This window comes from Oncorhynchus mykiss, chromosome 5 (genome assembly GCF_013265735.2).
Source record: "Oncorhynchus mykiss isolate Arlee chromosome 5, USDA_OmykA_1.1, whole genome shotgun sequence".
Lineage (NCBI taxonomy): Eukaryota > Metazoa > Chordata > Actinopteri > Salmoniformes > Salmonidae > Oncorhynchus > Oncorhynchus mykiss.
This window is the reverse complement of record NC_048569.1, coordinates 24,802,497-24,823,986: the sequence shown is the minus strand read 5'-3', so window position 1 is coordinate 24,823,986 and position 21,490 is coordinate 24,802,497. Positions and strand designations below refer to the sequence as shown.

Below are 21,490 nucleotides of genomic sequence, written 5' to 3'. Positions count from 1 at the left end.
TGTTTTTTCCACTCCAAATGAAGTTATGTGATTGGTCTATGGGCAGGGATGACGTCAATGAGTGTGGAGGATTTTCTTCGAAAGAATTATGCCATCGGCGGGACAGTCTCTCAACTGTAAGTGCGTAAAACGGACGCGTCTTCAGAACGTATCGCTTTTATATATACATGGAAACAACTGGATGTTTTACTTAAAATGCTTTATTTAAAAAAATAGTTGTGTTTGAAAGGAAGTTTTAGATTTCTACACGAGGTTGAAGATTGAATGATAGTCGCTGGAATTCCATGATGAACTTCGATCTGACGTTCATGAAATGTTCGGTAAGAAAATAAACATTGTATTATATAGTGTTCTATGTTGTTGTAACATTATGTCCTATCAAGGCCACTTTGTAAATGGGATTCCTTGTAGTTTGAACGATACAAAGTAACTTTTACTCCGGCTGAAATAGTACTGATGGCCCAATGCTATGCAGATTGAGTACCTAAGCTACTTTATGTAACCGTTTACAAACGAAGACAGAAGTTTACCTGAAGTTTACAACTTGCTCTCGGGTGAGGGGCCACGCTCGAGCGGCCGCTCGCCGCAGACCCGAGATACAATAGGCTAGGCTACAGCAATCTCAGCCGTCCGTTCTCTACTCCTTATTCAACTATAACTTTCGGTAGTCTCTCAAGTTGTAGCCCACTGCACTTGAACATCATTGCGTGATTAATGCTGCGTATTATCAGTGGTGTTTGTTTGTTTACTGGGAAACATTGTAACTATTCATGTACAGTATTGAACGTTTATACTGTAGTCTAGTTAACTGTACATGTGTTGTATAATTTTGACCCCTTCCCCCATGACAACAGTCACCATCTGGTGCGGGACATGATCCCACCCTATTAATTCAGCCCCCAGGCATCAGCTCTGACTGTCTGGGACATTGGATCAAACCGTTGGTTGGTCTCTACTCAAACAATTTGAAACACTGGCTAAATGCTTGTCATGATTTCCTGATATGATTGTGTGGCATTTTTCTATTGAATGTATAGGCTAGTTATTACCTTGATGTAAATGGGGGTACGTATACTTGTTAGGTTGTACCTACATTATAATAACACCTCACTACAGTTTAGCCTACTTGTAGTTGAATAACATCATATGTAGAAATGTGGTCTGCAAAATATTCCAGCTTCAATATTACTGAATACAGTACTGTTGAAAAGGAATTTCAACTGTCCTAGATCCCTAGGTCACAGACAGACAGACACACACACACACACACACACACACACACACACACACACACACACACACACACATGCCTATATATTTAATAGAGTCGTAGCTAGTCCTGCCAATGTAAAGTTTATTCCACACAGAAAGGGCCATTCAGTGCTGTGCTGTTGTATTTTCCAGCCGTGCAGTGCCAAAACCTGACACTATAAATATGGCATCAGTAAAACCTGAAACACTTAACCTCGGATAAAAGACTCTTTGGGTTTTCCACGAAATATACTGTTGGAGAAATTCATAGAAATAAATATGTTGGAATTGTTTTTAAATGAGTGACAAACTGAAATAACAACCAATTTGTGAGTAATTTTCATGGAAATACCATTCATTCAGATACATTTATTTCCACATTGGTGGTATTTGATTTATTGTTGTCAATTGGTTAAATTGATTGATTGGGTAGGGTTAGGCTACATAAAAGGCTTTTCCACCACTAAACAGCAAATACTCCAGTGTTAAATCAACACTGACAGTGTTACATTTTAACATTGGTCCAGTGTCTATGTGGGTCCACGCTTTTCATTGTTAAATTATGACATTTGCATATTTTCAAAGAATGCCTTTGGAAATACCAACCATTAGTATATTGGTTAGTGACCAGAGTTTGTGAGCGGAGCAGAGCGTGCCCAATTTGACTGCAGCGTGGAGCAAGATTCCCAAAGGCTGGAGCTTCTACCTTCTCGGCCACTCCAATTTCGCTCCAGTAGCGCTCACTTCATGAGCTCACGCCATACCCGCCCCAGCATGCATTTGCAGTCTACTTGTGTGCTGCTATAGCCCCTTGTTTTAGCTACTGTCACAGATTTAGCTAAATATTTTCATAAAGAAACTGATAAAACGCACAGGTGCTAAATCAAGGTGACTTACAAAGATGAGGAGCAAGAGAGGAAGTGTGGTGATGTCGAGTCCACAACTAAAGAATCATTGTGTAATCTGAAAAGACACGTATCCCAAAAGCATGCTACATGCGCATGCTAAAAGAAAGGAATGAGGTGGGTAGATAACTAAGTGTGTCATTGTAGCAAAGTATTTACAGTGCCTTGCGAAAGTATTCGGCCCCCTTGAACTTTGCGACCTTTTGCCACATTTCAAGCTTCAAACATAAAGATATAAAACTGTATTTTTTTGTGAAGAATCAACAACAAGTGGGACACAATCATGAAGTGGAACGACATTTATTGGATATTTCAAACTTATTTAACAAATCAAAAACTGAAAAATTGGGCGTGCAAAATTATTCAGCCACCTTAAGATAATACTTTGTAGCGCCACCTTTTGCTGCGATTACAGCTGTAAGTCGCTTGGGGTATGTCTCTATCAGTTTTGCACATCGAGAGACTGACATTTTTTCCCATTCCTCCTTGCAAAACAGCTCGAGCTCAGTGAGGTTGGATGGAGAGCATTTGTGAACAGCAGTTTTCAGTTCTTTCCACAGATTCTCGATTGGATTCAGGTCTGGACTTTGACTTGGCCATTCTAACACCTGGATATGTTTATTTTTGAACCATTCCACTGTAGATTTTGCTTTATGTTTTGGATCATTGTCTTGTTGGAAGACAAATCTCCGTCCCAGTCTCAGGTCTTTTGCAGACTCCATCATTCTTCCAGAATGGTCCTGTATTTGGCTCCATCCATCCTCCCATCAATTTTAACCATCTTCCCTGTCCCTGCTGAAGAAAAGCAGGCCCAAACCATGATGCTGCCACCACCATGTTTGACAGTGGGGATGGTGTGTTCAGCTGTGTTGCTTTTACGCCAAACATAACGTTTTGCATTGTTGCCAAAAAGTTCAATTTTGGTTTCATCTGACCAGAGCACCTTTTTCCACATGTTTGGTGTGTCTCCCAGGTGGCTTGTGGCAAACTTTAAACAACACTTTTTATGGATATCTTTAAGAAATGGCTTTCTTCTTGCCACTCTTCCATAAAGGCCAGATTTGTGCAATATACGACTGATTGTTGTCCTATGGACAGAGTCTCCCACCTCAGCTGTAGATCTCTGCAGTTCATCCAGAGTGATCATGGGCCTCTTGGCTGCATCTCTGATCAGTCTTCTCCTTGTATGAGCTGAAAGTTTAGAGGGACGGCCACGTCTTGGTAGATTTGCAGTGGTCTGATACTCCTTCCATTTCAATATTATCGCTTGCACAGTGCTCCTTGGGATGTTTAAAGCTTGGGAAATCTTTTTTTATCCAAATCCGGCTTTAAACTTCTTCACAACAGTATCTCGGACCTGCCTGGTGTGTTCCTTGTTCTTCATGATGCTCTCTGCGCTTTTAACGGACCTCTGAGACTATCACAGTGCAGGTGCATTTATACGGAGACTTGATTACACACAGGTGGATTGTATTTATCATCATTAGTCATTTAGGTCAACATTGGATCATTCAGAGATCCTCACTGAACTTCTGGAGAGATTTTGCTGCACTGAAAGTAAAGGGGCTGAATAATTTTGCACGCCCAATTTTTCAGTTTTTGATTTGTTAAAAAAGTTTGAAATATCCAATAAATGTCGTTCCACTTCATGATTGTGTCCCACTTGTTGTTGATTCTTCACAAAAAAATACAGTTTTATATCTTTATGTTTGAAGCCTGAAATGTGGCAAAAGGTCGCAAAGTTCAAGGGGGCCGAATACTTTCGCAAGGCACTGTATAGACTAAAAATCAGATCTCTTAAACATTTAGTTCATTTTCGTTCTATTATCTATACAATAGGCCATAAATGATTTTGACCCAATAGGCCTGGCATATTCTCACATTCAAGGGGCTTTCTGTTTTTATTGAGTTATTAGGCCTACCTATAGAAAAATAAAAGAAGAACTTTGCATCTCTGCCCGGAGTGGCCAAAATGGTGTTTAGCATCCCCAGTGGCTCTGCAAGTGTGGAGAGGATATTCTCCACTGCTGACCGGCTCTCCAGGCACCATCGCATGAACCTGAAGCCACAGACTGGCCAAACTTGTGTTTCTAAACATTCATTTTAAGAATGAATTTAAAGGCACAATAGTTAATTTTCATTTCATTCTAATTAAGCCACAACCCACCACTGCGACCTGTATGCTCTCGTTGGCTAGCCCTCGCTTCAAATTTGTTGCCAAACCCACTGGCTCCAGGTCATCTATAAGTCTTTGCTAGGTAAAGCCCAGCCTTATCTCAGCTCACTGGTCACCATAGCACACCCACCCGTAGAACGCGCTCCAGCAGGTATATATTTCACTGGTCACCCCTAAAGCCAATTCCTCTTTTGGCCGCCTTTCCTTCCAGTTCTCTGTTGCCAATGACTGGAACGAATTGCAAAAATCATTGAAGCTGGAGACTCATATCTCATTCTCTAACTTTAAGCATCAGCTATCAGAGCAGCTTACAGATCATTGCACCTGTACATAGCCCATCTGTAAATACCCCATCCAAGTTTTTTTACAAGATATGTTTAATGCTAGCTAGAAACCTACCTTGGCCTCTTACTGCATTCGCGTAACAGGCAGGCTCCTCGTGAGGCAGGTGGTTAGAGCGTTAGACTAATTATTAGTAGACTAAACTAGTAAGGTTGCAAGATTGAATCCGTGAGCTGACAAGGTAAAAATCTGTCGTTCTGCCCCTGAACAAGGCAGTTAACCAGTTAGCCGGGTACCGGCCTCAGTCTAAGGAGCAGGTGGAGAGGATGAACCAGGAGCTGGGGAGGTTCCTGAGGAGTCACTGCCAGGACCGGCAGGAGGAGTGGGCCCCATTCCTTCCCTGGGCAGAGAACTCCCAGAATTCTTTACGTCATTGCTCCACCGGGCTGACTCCCTTCTAGTGTGTCATGGGTTATCAGCCAGCCCTGGCTCCGTGGACCCCGAGCCAGACCAAAGCTCCTCCGGTGGACGAGTGGTTCAGGCACGCAGAAGAGATCTGGAACGATGCCAATGTGAGACACCACCGCAGTGAGGCTCCTGTGTTCCATCCTAGTTATCCCATCTGGCTCTCCACCAGGAACCTCCCACTCCGCCTGCCCTGTAAGAAGCTGAGTCCCCGGTTTGTGGGGCAATTGAAGGTCCTCCGGAGGGTCAATGAGGTGATGTATAGATTACAGCTCCCCACTCCCGACGTCATGAGTGTTGGCTCCAGTACCTGTTGGGTATGGTCCAGAGGAGCGTTGTTGGGTTCTGTTGGACAACATTCTAGATCCCAACATCATCTGAGATTTTCACTTCGCTGACCGGCCCGCTCCTCGCCCTCAGGGCCGTCGTCCTGACCGGCATTGTCTACTCCCGCTCCCGCTGTTCGACATCACCGGTTTACTAACCACCGGTCCTGGCAACCCATCAGTACGCACACCTGCACCCCATCATCAGTCACACCTGGACCATTACTACCTTGACTACTTATCATTAATCTAACACTCTGTTCTGTCATTCATCCTATATTCGTTATCATTAAAGTCACACAGCACTTGTTTCTTGACTGCCTGCGTCTACGTTACAGCATGTTACGAATTCTAGCTAGGTGGCTAACGCTAGCTAACACTGACAACCGTCTAACATCTACCACTCCAAATTTGCTCCAGTCATTAAAATCTATTTAACCTTTCTGATCTCCCCATCCCGGATCCGGGTTCGTGAATACAGACTCAAGCTCATTACCATAACGCAACGTTAACTATTCATGAAAATCGCAAATGAAATGAAATAAATATGCTAGCTCTCAAGCTTAGCCTTTTGTTAACAACACTGTCATCTCAGATTTTCAAAATATGCTTCTCAACCATTGCAAAACAAGCATTTGTGTAACAGTATTGATGGCTAATGTAGCATTTAGCATTAGCATTCAGCTGGCAACATTTACACAAAAAAACAGAAAAGCATTCAAAAAAATCATTTACCTTTGAAGAACTTCAGATGTTTTCAATGAGGAGACTCTCAGATAGCAAATGTTCAGTTTTTCCTGAAAGATTATTTGTTTAGGACAAATCGCTCCGTTTTCTGCGTCACGTTTAGCTATGAAAAAAACCCTGTATCCAGGATTGTGTAAATCTATCAGCAAGCTCATTAGCATAACACAACGTTAACTATTTATGAAAATCGCAAATGAAATGAAATAAATATGCCATCTCTCAAGCTTAGCCTTTTGTAAACAACACTGTCATCTCAGATTTTCAAAATATGCTTCTCAACCATAGGAAAACAATAATTTGTGTAAAAGTAGCTAGCTAGAGTTAGCATTTCGCGTTAGCATTTAGCGTTAGCATTAGCGTTAGCATCCAGCACGCAACATTAACAAAAACATAAAAGCCTTCAAATAAAATCATTTACCTTTGAAGAACTTCTGATGTTTTCAATGAGGATACTCTCAGTTAGATAGCAGATGCTCAGTTTTTCCAAAAAGATTCCTTGTGTATTAGAAATAGCTCCGTTTTATACATCACATTTGGCTACCAAAAAAAATCCATAAATTCAGTCCTCAAAACGCAAACTTTTTTCCAAATTAACTCCATAATATCGACTGAAAACATGGCAAACGTTGTTTAGAATCAATCATCAAGGTGTTTTTCACATATCTCTTCATTGATACATCGTTCTTGGACACATGCTTTCTCCCCTGAATCAAATGGTAAAGTAGAAGCAGCTGGCAATTGCGCACCGAATTCGACGCAGGACACCAGGCGGACACTTGGAAAATGTAGTCTCTTATGGTCAATCTTCCAATGATATGCCTACAAATACGTCACAATGCTGCTAAGACCTTGGGCGAACGACAGAAAGTGTAGGCTCATTCGTTGCGCAATCACAGCCATATAAGGAGAGAATGGAAAACAGAGCTTCAGAAATTCTGCTAATTCCTGGGTGATGCATCATCTTGGTTTCGCCTGTAGAATGAGTTCTGGGGCACTTACAGACAAAATCTTTGCAGATTCTGAAACTTCAGAGTGTTTTCTTTCCAAAACTGTCAAGAATATGCATAGTCGAGCATCTTTTCGTGACAAAATATCGCGCTTAAAACGGGAACGTTTTTTATCCAAAAATGAAATAGCGCCCCTAGAGCTCTAACAGGTTAACCAAAACCCATCTATTTTTATGAATAACTGGACCTACCAATTAACTAAACAATATGGATTTGAATGAGAAGTATTTGAATAAATATTGGAATGTAAGAAGCAGACAATTTCAAATAGGCTATATGTCATATTAAACAGCATATAAACACTCTAAATAGGTCAGGAGCCAGACAGGGAGCCTAAGAAGGAATGGAAATGAATTATTTAGGCTCCATTATTTCAAGGATATAGTCTACAATGAAATACACTGTGAAGCATTTGCGAGTGCGACAAAATAGGCTGGTAGGGACATAAAGCCCTCAGCATTTAAACAACATTTTGTTGTATTAAATCATTATAATCTATAAATTGCACGTATTGTATTTTTTATTTTATTTTTTATTTCACTTTTATTTAACCGGGTAGGCCAGTTGAGAAGAAGTTCTCATTTACAACTGCGACCTGGCCAAGATAAAGCAAAGCAGTGTGACACAAACAACAACACAGAGTTACACATAGAATAAACAAACGTACAGTCAATAACACAATAGAAAAGTCTATATACAGTGTGTGAAATGAAGTAAGATTAGGGAGGTAAGGTAATAAATAGGCCGTAGTGGCAAAATAATTACAATTAAGCAAATAAACACTGGAGTGATAGATGTGCAGAAGATGAATGTGCAAGTAGAGATATGGGGTGAAAAGGAGCAAAAAAACAAAAACAATATGGGTATGACAATAAATCATAATCACTAGTTATAACTACACATGGTTGATGATATTACTAGTTTATCTAGCGTGTCCTGCGTTGCATATAATCGATGCGGTGTGCATTCGCGAAAAAGGACTGTCGTTGCTCCAACGTGTACCTAACCATAAACATCAATGCCTTTCTTAAAATCTATACACAGAAGTATATATTTTTAAACCTGCATATTTAGCTAAAATAAATCCAGGTTAGCAATATTAACCAGGTGAAATTGTGTCACTTCTCTTGCGTTCAATGCACACAGAGTCAGGGTATATGCAACAGTTTGGGCCGCCTGGCTCATTGCGAACTAATTTGCCTGAATTTTACGTAATTACGACATAACATTGAAGGTTGTGCAATGTAACAGCAATATTTAGACTTAGGGATGCCATCAGTTAGATAAAATACGTAACGGTTCCGTATTTCACTGAAAGAATCAATGTTTTGTTTTCGAGATAATAGTTTCCAGATTCGACCATATTAATGACCTAAGGCTATTTCTATGTTATAATTAAGTCTATGATTTGAAAGAGCAGTCTGACTGAACGATGGTTGGCACCAGCTCGCTCGTAAGCATTCATTCAAACAGCACTTTCGTGCGTTTTGCCAGCAGCTCTTTGCAATGCTTCAAGCATTGCGCTGTTTATGACTTCAAGCCTATCAACTCCCAAGATTAGGCTGTTGTAACCGATGTGAAATGGCTAGCTAGTTAGCGGGGTGCGCGCTAATAGCGTTTCAAACGTCACTTGCTCTAAGACTTGGAGTAGTTGTTCCCCTTGCTCTGCATGGGTAACGCTGCTTCGAGGGTGGATGTTGTCGATGTGTTCCTGGTTCGAGCCCAGGTAGCGGCGAGGAGAGGGATGGAAGCTATACTGTTACACTGGCAATACTAAAGTGCCTATAAGAACATCCAATAGTCAAAGGTATATGAAATACAAATCGTATTGAGAGAAATAGTCCTATAATTCCTATAATAACAACAACCTAAAACTTCTTACCTGGGAATATTGAAGACTCATGTTAAAAGGAACCACCAGCTTTCATATGTTCTCATGTTCTGAGCAAGGAACTTAAACGTTAGCTTTCTTACATGGCACATATTGCACTTTTACTTTCTTCTCCAACACTTTGTTTTTGCATTATTTAAAACAAATTGAACATGTTTCATTATTTATTTGAGGCTAAATTGATTTTATTGATGTATTATATTAAGTTAAAATAAGTGTTCAGCAGTAACCACTGCTTTTAACCAGGGCAAGGTGACCGCAAGGCAATCAAACAAGCTAAGCAAGCGTCCAAAATGTTTACCGCCCAAATAGGTCCACAGACGATGCAATCTCAACCACACTGCACACTGCCCTAACCCATCTGGACAAGGAATACCTATGTGAGAATGCTGTTCATCGACTACAGCTCAGCATTTAACACCATAGTACCCTCCAAACTCGTCATCAAGCTCGAGACCCTGGGTCTCGACCCCGCCCTGTGCAACTGGGTACTGGACTTCCTGGCGGGCCGCCCCCAGGTGATGAGGGTACCCTGATCTCCACCCTGCTGATCCTCAACACTGGGGCCCCACAAGGGTGCGTTCTGAGCCCTCTCCTGTACTCCCTGTTCACCCACGACTGCGTGGCCATGCACGCCTCCAACTCAATCATCAAGTTTGCGGACGACACTACAGTGGTAGACTTGATTACCAACAACGACGAGACGGCCTACAGGGAGGAGGTGAGGGCCCTCGGAGTGTGGTGTCAGGAAAATAACCTCACACTCAACGTCAACAAAACTAAGGAGATGATTGTGGACCTCAGGAAACAGCAGAGGGAGCACCCCCCTTTCCACATCGATGGGACAGTAGTGGAGAGGGTAGTAAGTTTTAAGTTCCTCGGCGTACACATCACAGACAAACTGAATTGGTCCACCCACATAGACAGCATCGTGAAGAAGGCGCAGCAGCGCCTCTTCAACCTCAGGAGGCTGAAGAAATTTGGCTTGTCACCAAAAGCACTCACAAACTTCTACAGATGCACAATCGAGAGCATCCTGTCGGGCTGTATCACCGCCTGGTACGGCAACTGCTCCGCCCACAACCGTAAGGCCCTCCAGAGGGTAGTGAGGTCTGCACAACGCATCCCCGGGGGCAAACTACCTGCCCTCCAGGACACCTACACCACCCGATGTCACAGGAAGGCCATAAAGATCATCAAGGACAACAACCACCCGAGCCACTGCCTGTTCACCCCGCTATCATCCAGAAGGCGAGGTCAGTACAGGTGCATCAAAGCTGGGACCGAGAGACTGAAAAACAGCTTCTATCTCAAGGCCATCAGACTGTTAAACAGCCACCACTAACATTGAGTGGCTGCTGCCAACACACTGACTCAACTCCAGCCACTTTAATAATGGGAATAGATGGAAATGTATGTAAATATATCACTAGCCACTTAAACAATGCTACTCAATATAATGTTTACATACCCTACATTATTCATCTCATATGCATATGTATATACTGTACCCAATACCATCTACTGCATCTTGCCTATGCCGTTCTGTACCATCACTCATTCATATATCTTTATGTACATACAGTATTCTTTATCCCTTTACACTTGTAGTAGGAAGTAGTTTTGGAATTGTTAGGTTAGATTACTCGTGGGTTATTACTGCATTGAAGGAACTAGAAGCACAAGCGTTTCGCTACACTCGCATTAACATCTGCTAACCATGTGTATGTGACAAATACATTTGATTTGATTTGGATTTGATTTGTATTATTGTAATTGTCATTATAAATCGGCTGATTAATCGGTACCGCCTTTTTTTTGTTCTTCCAATAATCGGTATCGGTATCGGCGTTGAAAAATCATAATCGGTCGACCTCTAGTGGAAATATTTATATATAACACATGGAAATTATGTTGTTGACTGCACTGGGCCTTCAACACTTACATATGTAATTTAACATCTGAATCAACACTAGAAATGTTACACTGGGCCTCCCAAGTGGCGCAGCAGTCTAAGGAACTGCATCGCATCACTACAGACCCGGGTTCGATCCCAGGCCATGACCGGGAGTCCCATAGGGTGGCACACAATTGGCCCAGCGTCATCCAGGTTAGGGGAGCGTTTGGCCGGGGGGGGCTTTACTTGGCTCATCGTGCTCTAGCAACTCCTTGTGGTGGGCTGGGCGTTTGCAGACTAACTTTGATCGTTAGTTGAACAGTGTTTTCTTTGACACATTGGTGCAGCTGGCTTCCCTGTTAAGTGGGCAGGTGTTAAGAAACGCGGTTTGGCGGATCATGTTTTGGAGGATGCATGACTCGACCTTCGCCTCTCCCAAGCCCGTTGGGGAGTTGCAGCGATGAGACAAGATTGCAATTGGATATCACGAAATTGGGGAGAAAAAGGGAGTAAATGTTACACTGAAAACTAGGTAACTAGGTAACACTGGACAATTTACTGTGTACAATCTAGCACTAGAGGTTGTTTTGGACAGAGTAACCTAATCATCACATCCAAGTTTGAAGTCATGCATTTTTCCGCTACTTAGACCAAATTGCTTTTCTCTCTGGGGTGGCGATGTCATTGTTTATCTCTTCTGTAAACAACAGAAACTTCTGAAGTCTTCTCGCCAGTCAATGCTTGTTGCTAGGGGACTGCGAGCAGACTTTCAACCCCCCTGATCGAGCGGACACTCAACCCCCCCCCAATGGTCCTCCCTCGACTCCATTGCAAATGACTGCAGTGTACTTGCCTGTCTCTTCAGTAAACTTCCTGTGTAGAAAATACACAGATTTACAGATTATTAGGGGCATCAATCCAGTCATGCCCAGCCCGCACTCATTTACACTAAATGTTATCTGTGGTTTGGTTTACTTTACTACTGGGTGTGGGTTCACACAGGAAATCGCTCTCTATCTCTATGGGCAATGAAGGAAAAGACAACCATCAGGGAGGCCTACTGCTTCTATATTAGTAGAAGTACAGTGAGGGAAAAAAGTATTTGATCCCCTGCTGATTTTGTACGTTTTCCCACTGACAAAGAAATGATCAGTCTATAATTTTAATGGTAGGTTTATTTGAACAGTGAGAGACAGAATAACAACAAAGAAATCCAGAAAAACGCATGTCAAAAGTGTTATAAATTGATTTTCATTTTAATGAGGGAAATAAGTATTTGACCCCTCTGCAAAACATGACTTAGTACTTTGTGGCAAAACCCTTGTTGGCAATCACAGAGGTCAGACATTTTTTGTAGTTGGCCACCAGGTTTGCACACATCTCAGGAGGGATTTTGTCCCCCTCCTCTTTGCAGATCTTCTCCAAGTCATTAAGGTTTCGAGGCTGACGTTTGGCAACTCGAATCTTCAGCTCCCTCCACAGATTTTCTATGGGATTAAGGTCTGGAGACTGGCTAGGCCACTCCAGGACCTTAATGTGCTTCTTCTTGAGCCACTCCTTTGTTTCCTTGGCCGTGTGTTTTAGGTCATTGTCATGCTGGAATACCCATCCACGACCCATTTTCAATGCCCTGAGGGAATGAGGTTCTCACCCAAGATTCTCACCCAAGATTTGATGGTACATGGCCCCGTCCATCGTCCCTTTGATGCGGTGAAGTTGTCCTGTCCCCTTAGCAGAAAAACACCCCCAAAGCATAATGTTTCCACCTCCATGTTTGATGGTGGGGATGGTGTGCTTGGGGTCATAGGCAGTATTCCTCCTCCTCCAAACACAGCGAGTTGAGATGATGCCAAGGAGCTCCATTTTGGTCTTATCTGACCACAACACTTTCACCCAGTTGTCCTCTGAATCATTCAGATGTTTATTGGCAAACTTCAGAAGGGCATGTATATGTGCTTTCTTGAGCAGTGGAACCTTGCGGGCGCTGCAGGATTTCAGTCCTTCACGGCGTAGTGTGTTACCAATTGTTTTCTTGGTGACTATGGTCCCAGCTGCCTTGAGATCATTGACAAGATCCTCCCGTGCAGTTCTTTGCTGATTGCTCACCGATCTCATATTCATTGCAACTCTCCGAGGTGAGATCTTGCATGGAGCCCCAGGCCGAGGGAGAATGACAGTTATTTTGTGTTTCTTTCATTTGTGAATAAACGATCTTGTCCCTGACATCCTTGGAGAGCTCTTTGGTCTTGGCCATGGTGGAGAGTTTGGAATCTGATTGATTGATTGCTTCTGTGGACAGGTGTCTTTTATACAGGTAACAAACTGAGATTAGGAGCACTCCCTTTAAGAGTGTGCTCCTAATCTCAGCTCGTTACCTGTATAAAAGACACCTGGGAGCCAGAAAGGGGGTCAAATGCTTATTTCCCTCATTAAAATGCAAATCAATTTATAACATTTTTGACATGCGTTTTTCTGGATTTTTTTGTTGTTATTCTGTCTTTCACTGTTCAAATAAACCTACCATTAAAATTATAGACTGATCATTTCTTTGTCAGTGGGCAAACGTACAAAATCAGCAGGGGATCAAATACTTTTTTCCCTCACTGTACAAGTTCAACAGTGTGGCTAAGGATAGGATCCACTATTGGTCACCAAAGCTACTTCATGCTATGTATGGTTCACAATTAAAAGTCACATAGCAAACATATAGGCTAGTCTAAAACTATAGAACTTTAGAATATATCTCTTATATGATACTGTCTTTTATAATACTGTCTCAAAGATACAAACCATGGAACAGTGAAAGGAAAGAGTACCAGGCTGGCACCTCTTACATTCCATTGCAAGCACTGGCGTTGATAGAGTAGAGAAGTCACATGCAGACTACAGCCTACAGTATGATGCAACCCCAGTGCAAGCCTTTTAATCAGAGGGCAGGTTGTCAGTGTGGTGGTTAGACTCACTCACAGGTCTGACTGATCGGTTCTCATTTAGAGTTCATATCAAACCTCAGAACGTAAAAGGAAGGATGTGGTGGGAAGCTGTGATCGTGTTAACATTTTTCACTCTATCATTTTTATCACCAAGGACCAGAACAAACAGAGTGGCGGTTTTTAATATGTATGTCATTGAATAGACATTCAATGTACATCTTTGAATCACACCTGTTACTGTAATCTCCTCAGTGAAAAGGGTTGATAAGGACTAGTGAAGGTGACGTGTTCCTCTATTAACTACACATTCATTCCAGACATGTAGTCAAATATCTGAACCACTTACAGCGTATGACCAAAACTTGTTTACCTGTTTAAAATGTAATAGGACGTCATGTGTTGACCAAGTTAATCTGGAAATACACCTGTTCAACACCTTATGTATAACTCAGTTTTCTGTTTACTGTAGCCACTGTAGACAGACAGACAGAGAGACAGACAGAGTGCAAGAGTGTCACCTGACATAGCTGGCATTTATGACACCCACTTAACCTGAGGAACATGCCAAGACATGTTTGATATAGTTGAAGTTGCTCTAACATTCTCAAATTGGTGCCTTCACTATTATTAACTGTTATTGATGTTAGATTGATTGGTGTTCATTATGATTATTATTGTTTGGATAAATCAATTGACTTTATCCGAGACCTAGACCTATCTGTTTGATGCAGTTGTTATCCAGCAATTCTGTCAGGATTACCTGTTACTCATGGAACACAGATAGTGAACCTTGTACTTTATTTCATGGTACATGAGTTACTAGTTATTTACTAAGAAATTACTTACTGAAATGGTAACTAGATAATAATAACATTAACTACATAGTTGTTTTTTTGAGATTCATTAACCTCCTATAGCTCAGTGATTTACTGTGAAAAAAATGCATTTAATTGACTACTAGTTCAACTAAAGTGCATTCATGAAATTATCACCAGTCTGAACACAGACATCCAGAACACTACCTAGGATGACATGTCCTATCATTGACAGTTGCCACACTTCTGTTTGAAATTTGAGTTCGAACTGCCTCAAAGGTGTCTCACAACCCTGCCAAGTCCTCTATCTATTTTTTACCTCTCAGATCTTATACCAAATAACGCAAAAATGTTCTGAGGATGTTAAACGCGCCCCAACCTTTGTCCATAGGGTGGGATAGTGTTTACAAAGACATAAATCACACGTTGAGATGGTCACTTAGGCCCTGTAGACCTATTGGACCAGACACACAGTCTGAATTTTTATGGATAAGACTATAAACTATCCAGTGGCTTCAAAGAGCTTTTTATTTGGAGACACCCTGTTATGGCACTAATGTGATTGTCTTTGGAACAAGGTAATGGACTCTCTTTAGAGATTTGTGAGTGAGTCACTCTTCTCTTTCTCTCCGTCTTCCCTTCTCTCTATCTCGCTCCACACTCCAACAGCCTACCAATAGCTGTGTCATTCCTTTCTAACTTGGTCAAATTCAATACATGGGTTGAAATGAACTTAACTCTGCTCTAAAAATACGAAATGTTACACTCAAGCTAATAGGTGGCATTAAGTTGGCTATCTACAGTGTTACCGTGAAGTTAGTTTCACAGAAGGTAAAACTAGGGCTGGGCGATACGGCCTAAAAATGATATCTCTATTTTTTTGTTCACAATATATACAGTACCAGTCAAAAGTTTGGACACACCTACTCATTCAAGGGTTTTTCTAATTTTGTACTATTTTCTACATTGGAGAATAATTGTGAAGACATCAACTATTAAATAGCACACATGGAATCATGTAGTAACCAAACAAGTGTTTAAAAAAATCTAACTATATTTTGTATTTTAGATTCTTCAAAGTAGCCAACCTTGCCTTGATGTTGAAATCAAGTGGCCTACCTTATTTCTCAGAATGAGAAGGAGTTGCCAATTCCTTTTTATAATTGTGTTTTATGCTTATTGCACATTTATAAAACACAGACTAGACAGCAAGTATAACAGTATTTGGCTAAAATTCTACTAGTGGTACATGATACCCCAATGCCGTGCAAACTGAGCATTCATTTTCCAGAATCAATGTTCATTGATACTCTCATTTTAGTAGTGTATGCTCTGCACTAAATTTGAGTAGTTGAGACGTAAAAGGGTCTCGTTAGAAAAGTTAACCTCCTCTTACAGTAAAATAATTTCTCTCAATGTGTTTCGGTGTCCATAGGACCGATTTCTGTTGGACCAAACCTCAAATGCAAATAGCGAGTTGAAACCGCTTGTCAGAGAGGAAGATGTGATATTTCAACTTTGTTGGCATAAGAGGCAGGGGGCGGGCTTGGTGTGTGTGTGTAAACCATAGAGGAAGAGGCGAAGGAAGAGGTTTCACTCTCGCTAAAATCTGTCCAAAATAAGTCCATTGCGTTTCTATGGGTTTATTTAGGACCTATGGGCTTATTTTTTCCCGCCTTTAGTACAACGACTCCCATTGTTAGGCCAGAGATGGGCATCTTGTCATTATACAGTTGAAGTCGGAAGTTTACATACATCTTAGCCAAGTATATTTAAACTAAGTGTTTCACCATTCCTGACATTTAATCCTAGTAAAAGGTCCCTGTCGTTATGTCAGTTAGGATCACCACTTTATTTTAAGAATGTGAAATGTCAGAATAATAGTAGAGTTTGATTTATTTAAGCTTTTATTTCTTTCATCGCATTCCCAGTGGGTCAGAAATTTACATACACTCAATTAGTAGTTGGTAGCATTCCCTTGTTTAACTTGGGTCAAACGTTTCGGGTAGCCTTCCACAAGCTTCCCACAATAAGTTGGGTGAATTTTGGCCCATTCCTCCTGACAGAGCTGGTGTAACTGGGTCAGGTTTGTAGGCCTCCTTGCTCGCACGCTTTTTCAGTTCTGCCCACAAATTTTCTATGGGATTGAGGTCAAGGCTTTGTGATGGCCACTCCAATACCTTGACTTTGTTGTCCTTAAGCCATTTTGCCACAACTTTGGAAGTGTGCTTGGGATCATTGTCCATTTGGAAGACCCATTTGCGACCAAGCTTTAACTTCCTGACTGATGTCTTGAGATGTTGCTTCAATATATCCACATCATTTTCCTACCTCATGATGGCATCTATTTTGTGAAGTGCACCTGTCCCTCCTGCAGCAAAGCATCCCCACAAAATGATGCTGCCACCCCCGTGCTTCATGGGTGGGATGGTGTTCTTCGGCTTGCAAGCCTCCCCCTTTTTCCTCCAAACGTACTGATGGTCATTATGGCCAAACAGTTCTATTTTTGTTTCATCAGACCAGAGGACATTTCTCCAAAAAGTACAATCTTTGTCCCCATGTGCTGTTCCAAACCGTACTCTGGCTTTTATATGGCGGTTTTGGAGCAGTGGCTTCTTCCTTGCTGAGCGGCCTTTCAGATTATGTCAATATAGGACTCGTTTTACTGTGGCTATAGATACTTTTGTACCTGTTTCCTCCAGCGTCTTCTCAAGGTCCTTTGCTGTTGTACTGGGTTTGATTTGCACTTTTCGCACCAAAGTACGTTCATCCCAGACCGCGTCTCCTTCCTGAGCGGTATGACGGCTGCGTGGTCCCATGGTGTTTATACTTGCATATTATTGTTTGTACAGATGAACATGGTACCTTCAGGCGTTTGGAAATTGCTCCCAAGGATGAACCAGACTTGTGGAGTTCCACAATTTTCCCATGATGTCAAGCAAAGAGGCACTGAGTTTGAAGGTAGGCCTTGAAATACATCCACAGGTATACCTCCAATTGACTCAAATGATGTCAATTAGCCTATCAGAAGCTTCTAAAGCCATGACATCATTTTCTGGAATTTTCCAAGCTGTTTAAAGGCACAGTCAACTTAGTGTATGTAAACTTCTGACCCACTGGAATTGTGATACAGTGAATTCTAAGTGAAATAATCTGTCTGTAAACAGTTGTTGGAAAAATGACTTGTGTCATGCACAAAGTAGATGTCCTTACTGACTTGCCAAATCTGTAGTTTGTTAACAAGAAATTTGTGGAGTGGTTAAAAACGAGTTTTAATGATTCCAACCTCAGTGTATGTAAACTTCGGACTTCAACTGTATACAGATTTCTGGTGTGAATGTGGAGGTGCACACAGCACAGAGGATCGAAGGAGACTAGATCAAAAATACAATATGAGAACAAACAGACATAAACGCTCATAAAAACGACAAATTACAAAACCTAGATTCTTACGATACAGGCATTTGGAAAATCGTGCAAATACATTCATCATATCACCCAGCCCTAGGTCAAACTCCTACTCAACAAAAGGGTGATTTTGAAAGGACCTTTTCATGTCAATGTTTTTGTGTAAAGCTACGCAACAATAAACCTCACAGAATTCCCCCTTGCCCCCAACTCCCACCACACACATGCATGCACATACTGGTACGCACACTGGATGTGTTCAAACATAAAGAGTAGTTAACTAAAACACACTTGTTTGACTCTACCACAGCTCTTAGATATTTCAGCCCACTTATTTCTCACACTTCATCAAGGCACTAAGTCAGATGTATTGTGGTCACTCAGGGCCTCATTGTCAGTTGTGTTAGCAACCACAACTGTTTGACTTTGAGCAGAAAATTCACAAAGGTTGTTGTCTACCTCTTGTACGAAGGTAAAAGTCAACTAACCTAACCTGTCACACACTGTAACCCAGTGTCACACACACACGTACAGTACACACGCTGTGCAATGGCTCAGTAATCAGTGAACCCTACTCCGATGAGGAAACCGAGTGTGTGTGTCTTGGAGCTGTGGCTTCCTTGAGTTAAAAATAGCTGCCAGAGCGGATACGCTCTTGGCCCGGGCCAGGCTTGGACTAGGAGGACTAGGACTAGCCATTGAGAGAGAGAGAGAGAGAGAGAGAGTGCAGTGTTGAGCTGAACCCGGCATGAAGCCTCGGCATTGTCTGGGCCTTCCTGTACACCCTGGGAGGAGGGGGACGCACCGTTTCACATGCTCCCTACTGATACGCTGTGTCCGTGTGTCTGTATGCGCGTCTGATGGAGGATACTGTATGTGTGGCATTGAATTTTGGTGTCATCGTGTCGTGTATGTGTTTACATAATGTGTGTGTTTGTGCGACTGTGCATGCTTATGTGTTTTGTGGTTATTGGTGTTTTTGAGGGGCTTTATGTACTACACTGTATTTGTTTGTGCAGTATATAACATAAAGCCACACACTCTCACCCCCAACATATATCTTAATGTTATGCGTTAGTGTCTGATAAAGAATGCAGTTGTGGTGGTGAGTGACTTGTTGTTAATGGTACAAGCTGTGATGTACCAGACCCCTACCACAGAAGAGGTACGCATACTGTATACAGTATGTCACTCTGGTTTATTACTGAAAGACATATAACTAGAGCATGTCTTCTCCTCCCAGCTTCAAAAGATAAGCTGGATTTATCTCTCAAGTAGAAGAAGAGTTTACTTTCAGCATCTTGTTCAGGGTTATCTATGTGGGTTTGAATGGTCAAGTATCTAACTTGGGCTTACTCAAGAGTAATGTGAGTCAATTTAACACACTTTCATTTAGGAATTTCCAGATGTAAAGAGGGAGAGAAAGTAAACTAAAAGAGTGGTGTGTCATCAAAACATCAAAGGATGCATTTCAAAATGATACACTACCATGAGGAATGTTGCTAGTATATGGGTGCACACTATCAGTTAGACATGCAATGATATACAGTATTGTACATTTGGCTACAGGGCAGTGTTTTTACTAATGCTATTGAAGGTTACCTATTATTTACATGGTTATACCGGTAGGAAAGAAAAGAGTGCAGGAGTCTGAACATACTAAGAACTAGATAAGTTGTGGTTTGTATCTCGAATAACAGTCAAACTGAAAACAAGTACCTTGTTTTTTGTTGTTGCCTTTCAGTTTTGGGCTTTCAGTAAATCAAGATGCAAACCACAATGTGTCTTGTTCTGAGTCAGGTACTTTGGAATCTCTTAGGGGTGAGTGAGATGAGTAATACGTGAATGTCTCCTCGAGTGAAGACCTCGACCTGTAATATACAGTGCCTTCAGAATGTATTCACATCCCGTGACTTAATCTGCATTTTGTTGTGTTACAGCCTGAATTTAAAATTGATTAAATTGAGATTTTGTGTCAATGATCTACACACAGCAATACCCCGTTATGTCAAAGTGGAATTATGTTTTTTTTAATGTGTACAAATTAATTAAAAATGAAAAGGTGAAATGTCTCGAGTCAATAAGTTTTCAGCCCCTTTGTTATGGCAAGCGTAAATACCCTGAACAATTTTTTTATTTATTTAACTAGGCAAGTCAGTTAAGAACAAATTCTTATTTTCAATGACGGCCTGTTCAGGGGCAGAATGACAGATTTGTACCTTGTCAGCTTGGGGGTTTGACCTTGCAACCTTCTGGTTACGAGTCCAATGCTCTAACCACTAGGCTACTCTGTCACCCTGTCACAAATATAAACGCAACATGTAACAATTTTAAAGATTTGACTGAGTCAGTCAATTTAAATAAATTAAGCCCTAATCTGTGGATTTCACCTGACTGGGAATAAAGATATGAATCTGTTGGTCACAGATACATAAAAAAAGAAGTAGGGGCGTGGATCAGAAAACCAATCAGTATCTGGTGTGACCACCATTTGTCTCATGCAGTGCAACTCCTTTACATAGAGTTGATCAGGCTATTGATTGTGACCTTTGTAATGTCCCACTCCTCTTCAATGGCTGTGTGAAGTTGCTGGATAGTGGCGGGAACTGGAACACGTCGATCCAGAGCATCCCAAACATGCTCAATGGGTGACATGTCTGGTGAGTATGCAGGCCATTTGAAGAACTGGGACATTTTCACCTCCCAGAATGTTCTAATCAAATCTAATTCTATTGGTCGCATACACATATTTAGCAGATGTTGTTTCTGGTGTAGCGAAATGCTTGTGTTCCTGTGCTGGCATGGTTACACATGGTCTACAGTTGTAAGGCCGATTGGACATACTGCCAAATTCTCTAAAACGACGTTGGAGGCGGCCTATAATAGAGAAATTAACATAAAATTCTCTGGTAACCGCTCTGGTGGACATTCATGCAGTCGGCATGCCAATTGCACGCTCCCTCAACTTGAGACATCTGTGGAATTGTGTTGTGTGACAAAACTACACATTTTATAGTGTCCTTTTTATTGCCCCCGGCACAAGGTGCACTTGTGTAATGATCATGTTGTTCAATCAGCTTCTTGATATGCCACACCTGTCAGGTGGATGGATTATCTTGGGAAAGTATAAATGCTCACTAACAGGGATGTAAACAAATTTGTCCACAACATTTGAGAGAAATAAGCTTTTGGTGCATATGGACAATTTCTGGGATCTTTTATTTCAGCTCATGAAACATGGGACTAACACTTTACATGTGTAAGTTCAGGAGTAAAGATTTGCTTAATAAGTGACATAATAAGTTGAATGGACTCACTCTGTGTACAATAATAGTGTTTAACATGGTTTTTGAATGACTACCTCACACATACAATTATCTGTAAGGT

General features: G+C 41.5%; 1 protein-coding gene across 1 annotated transcript in view; it reads left to right on the top strand.

The window, feature by feature from the left end:
- Window positions 1-81: 81 nt before the first annotated feature.
- Window positions 82-21,490, top strand: part of tnfrsfa (tumor necrosis factor receptor superfamily, member a) — a 42,344-nt gene continuing 20,935 nt past the window's right edge. Inside the window, exon 1 of the mRNA XM_021602225.2 lies at window positions 82-320. Within this exon, the coding sequence (XP_021457900.2) occupies window positions 285-320 (36 nt within the window). The 5' untranslated portion in view covers window positions 82-284. The remainder of the gene's footprint in view (window positions 321-21,490) is intronic.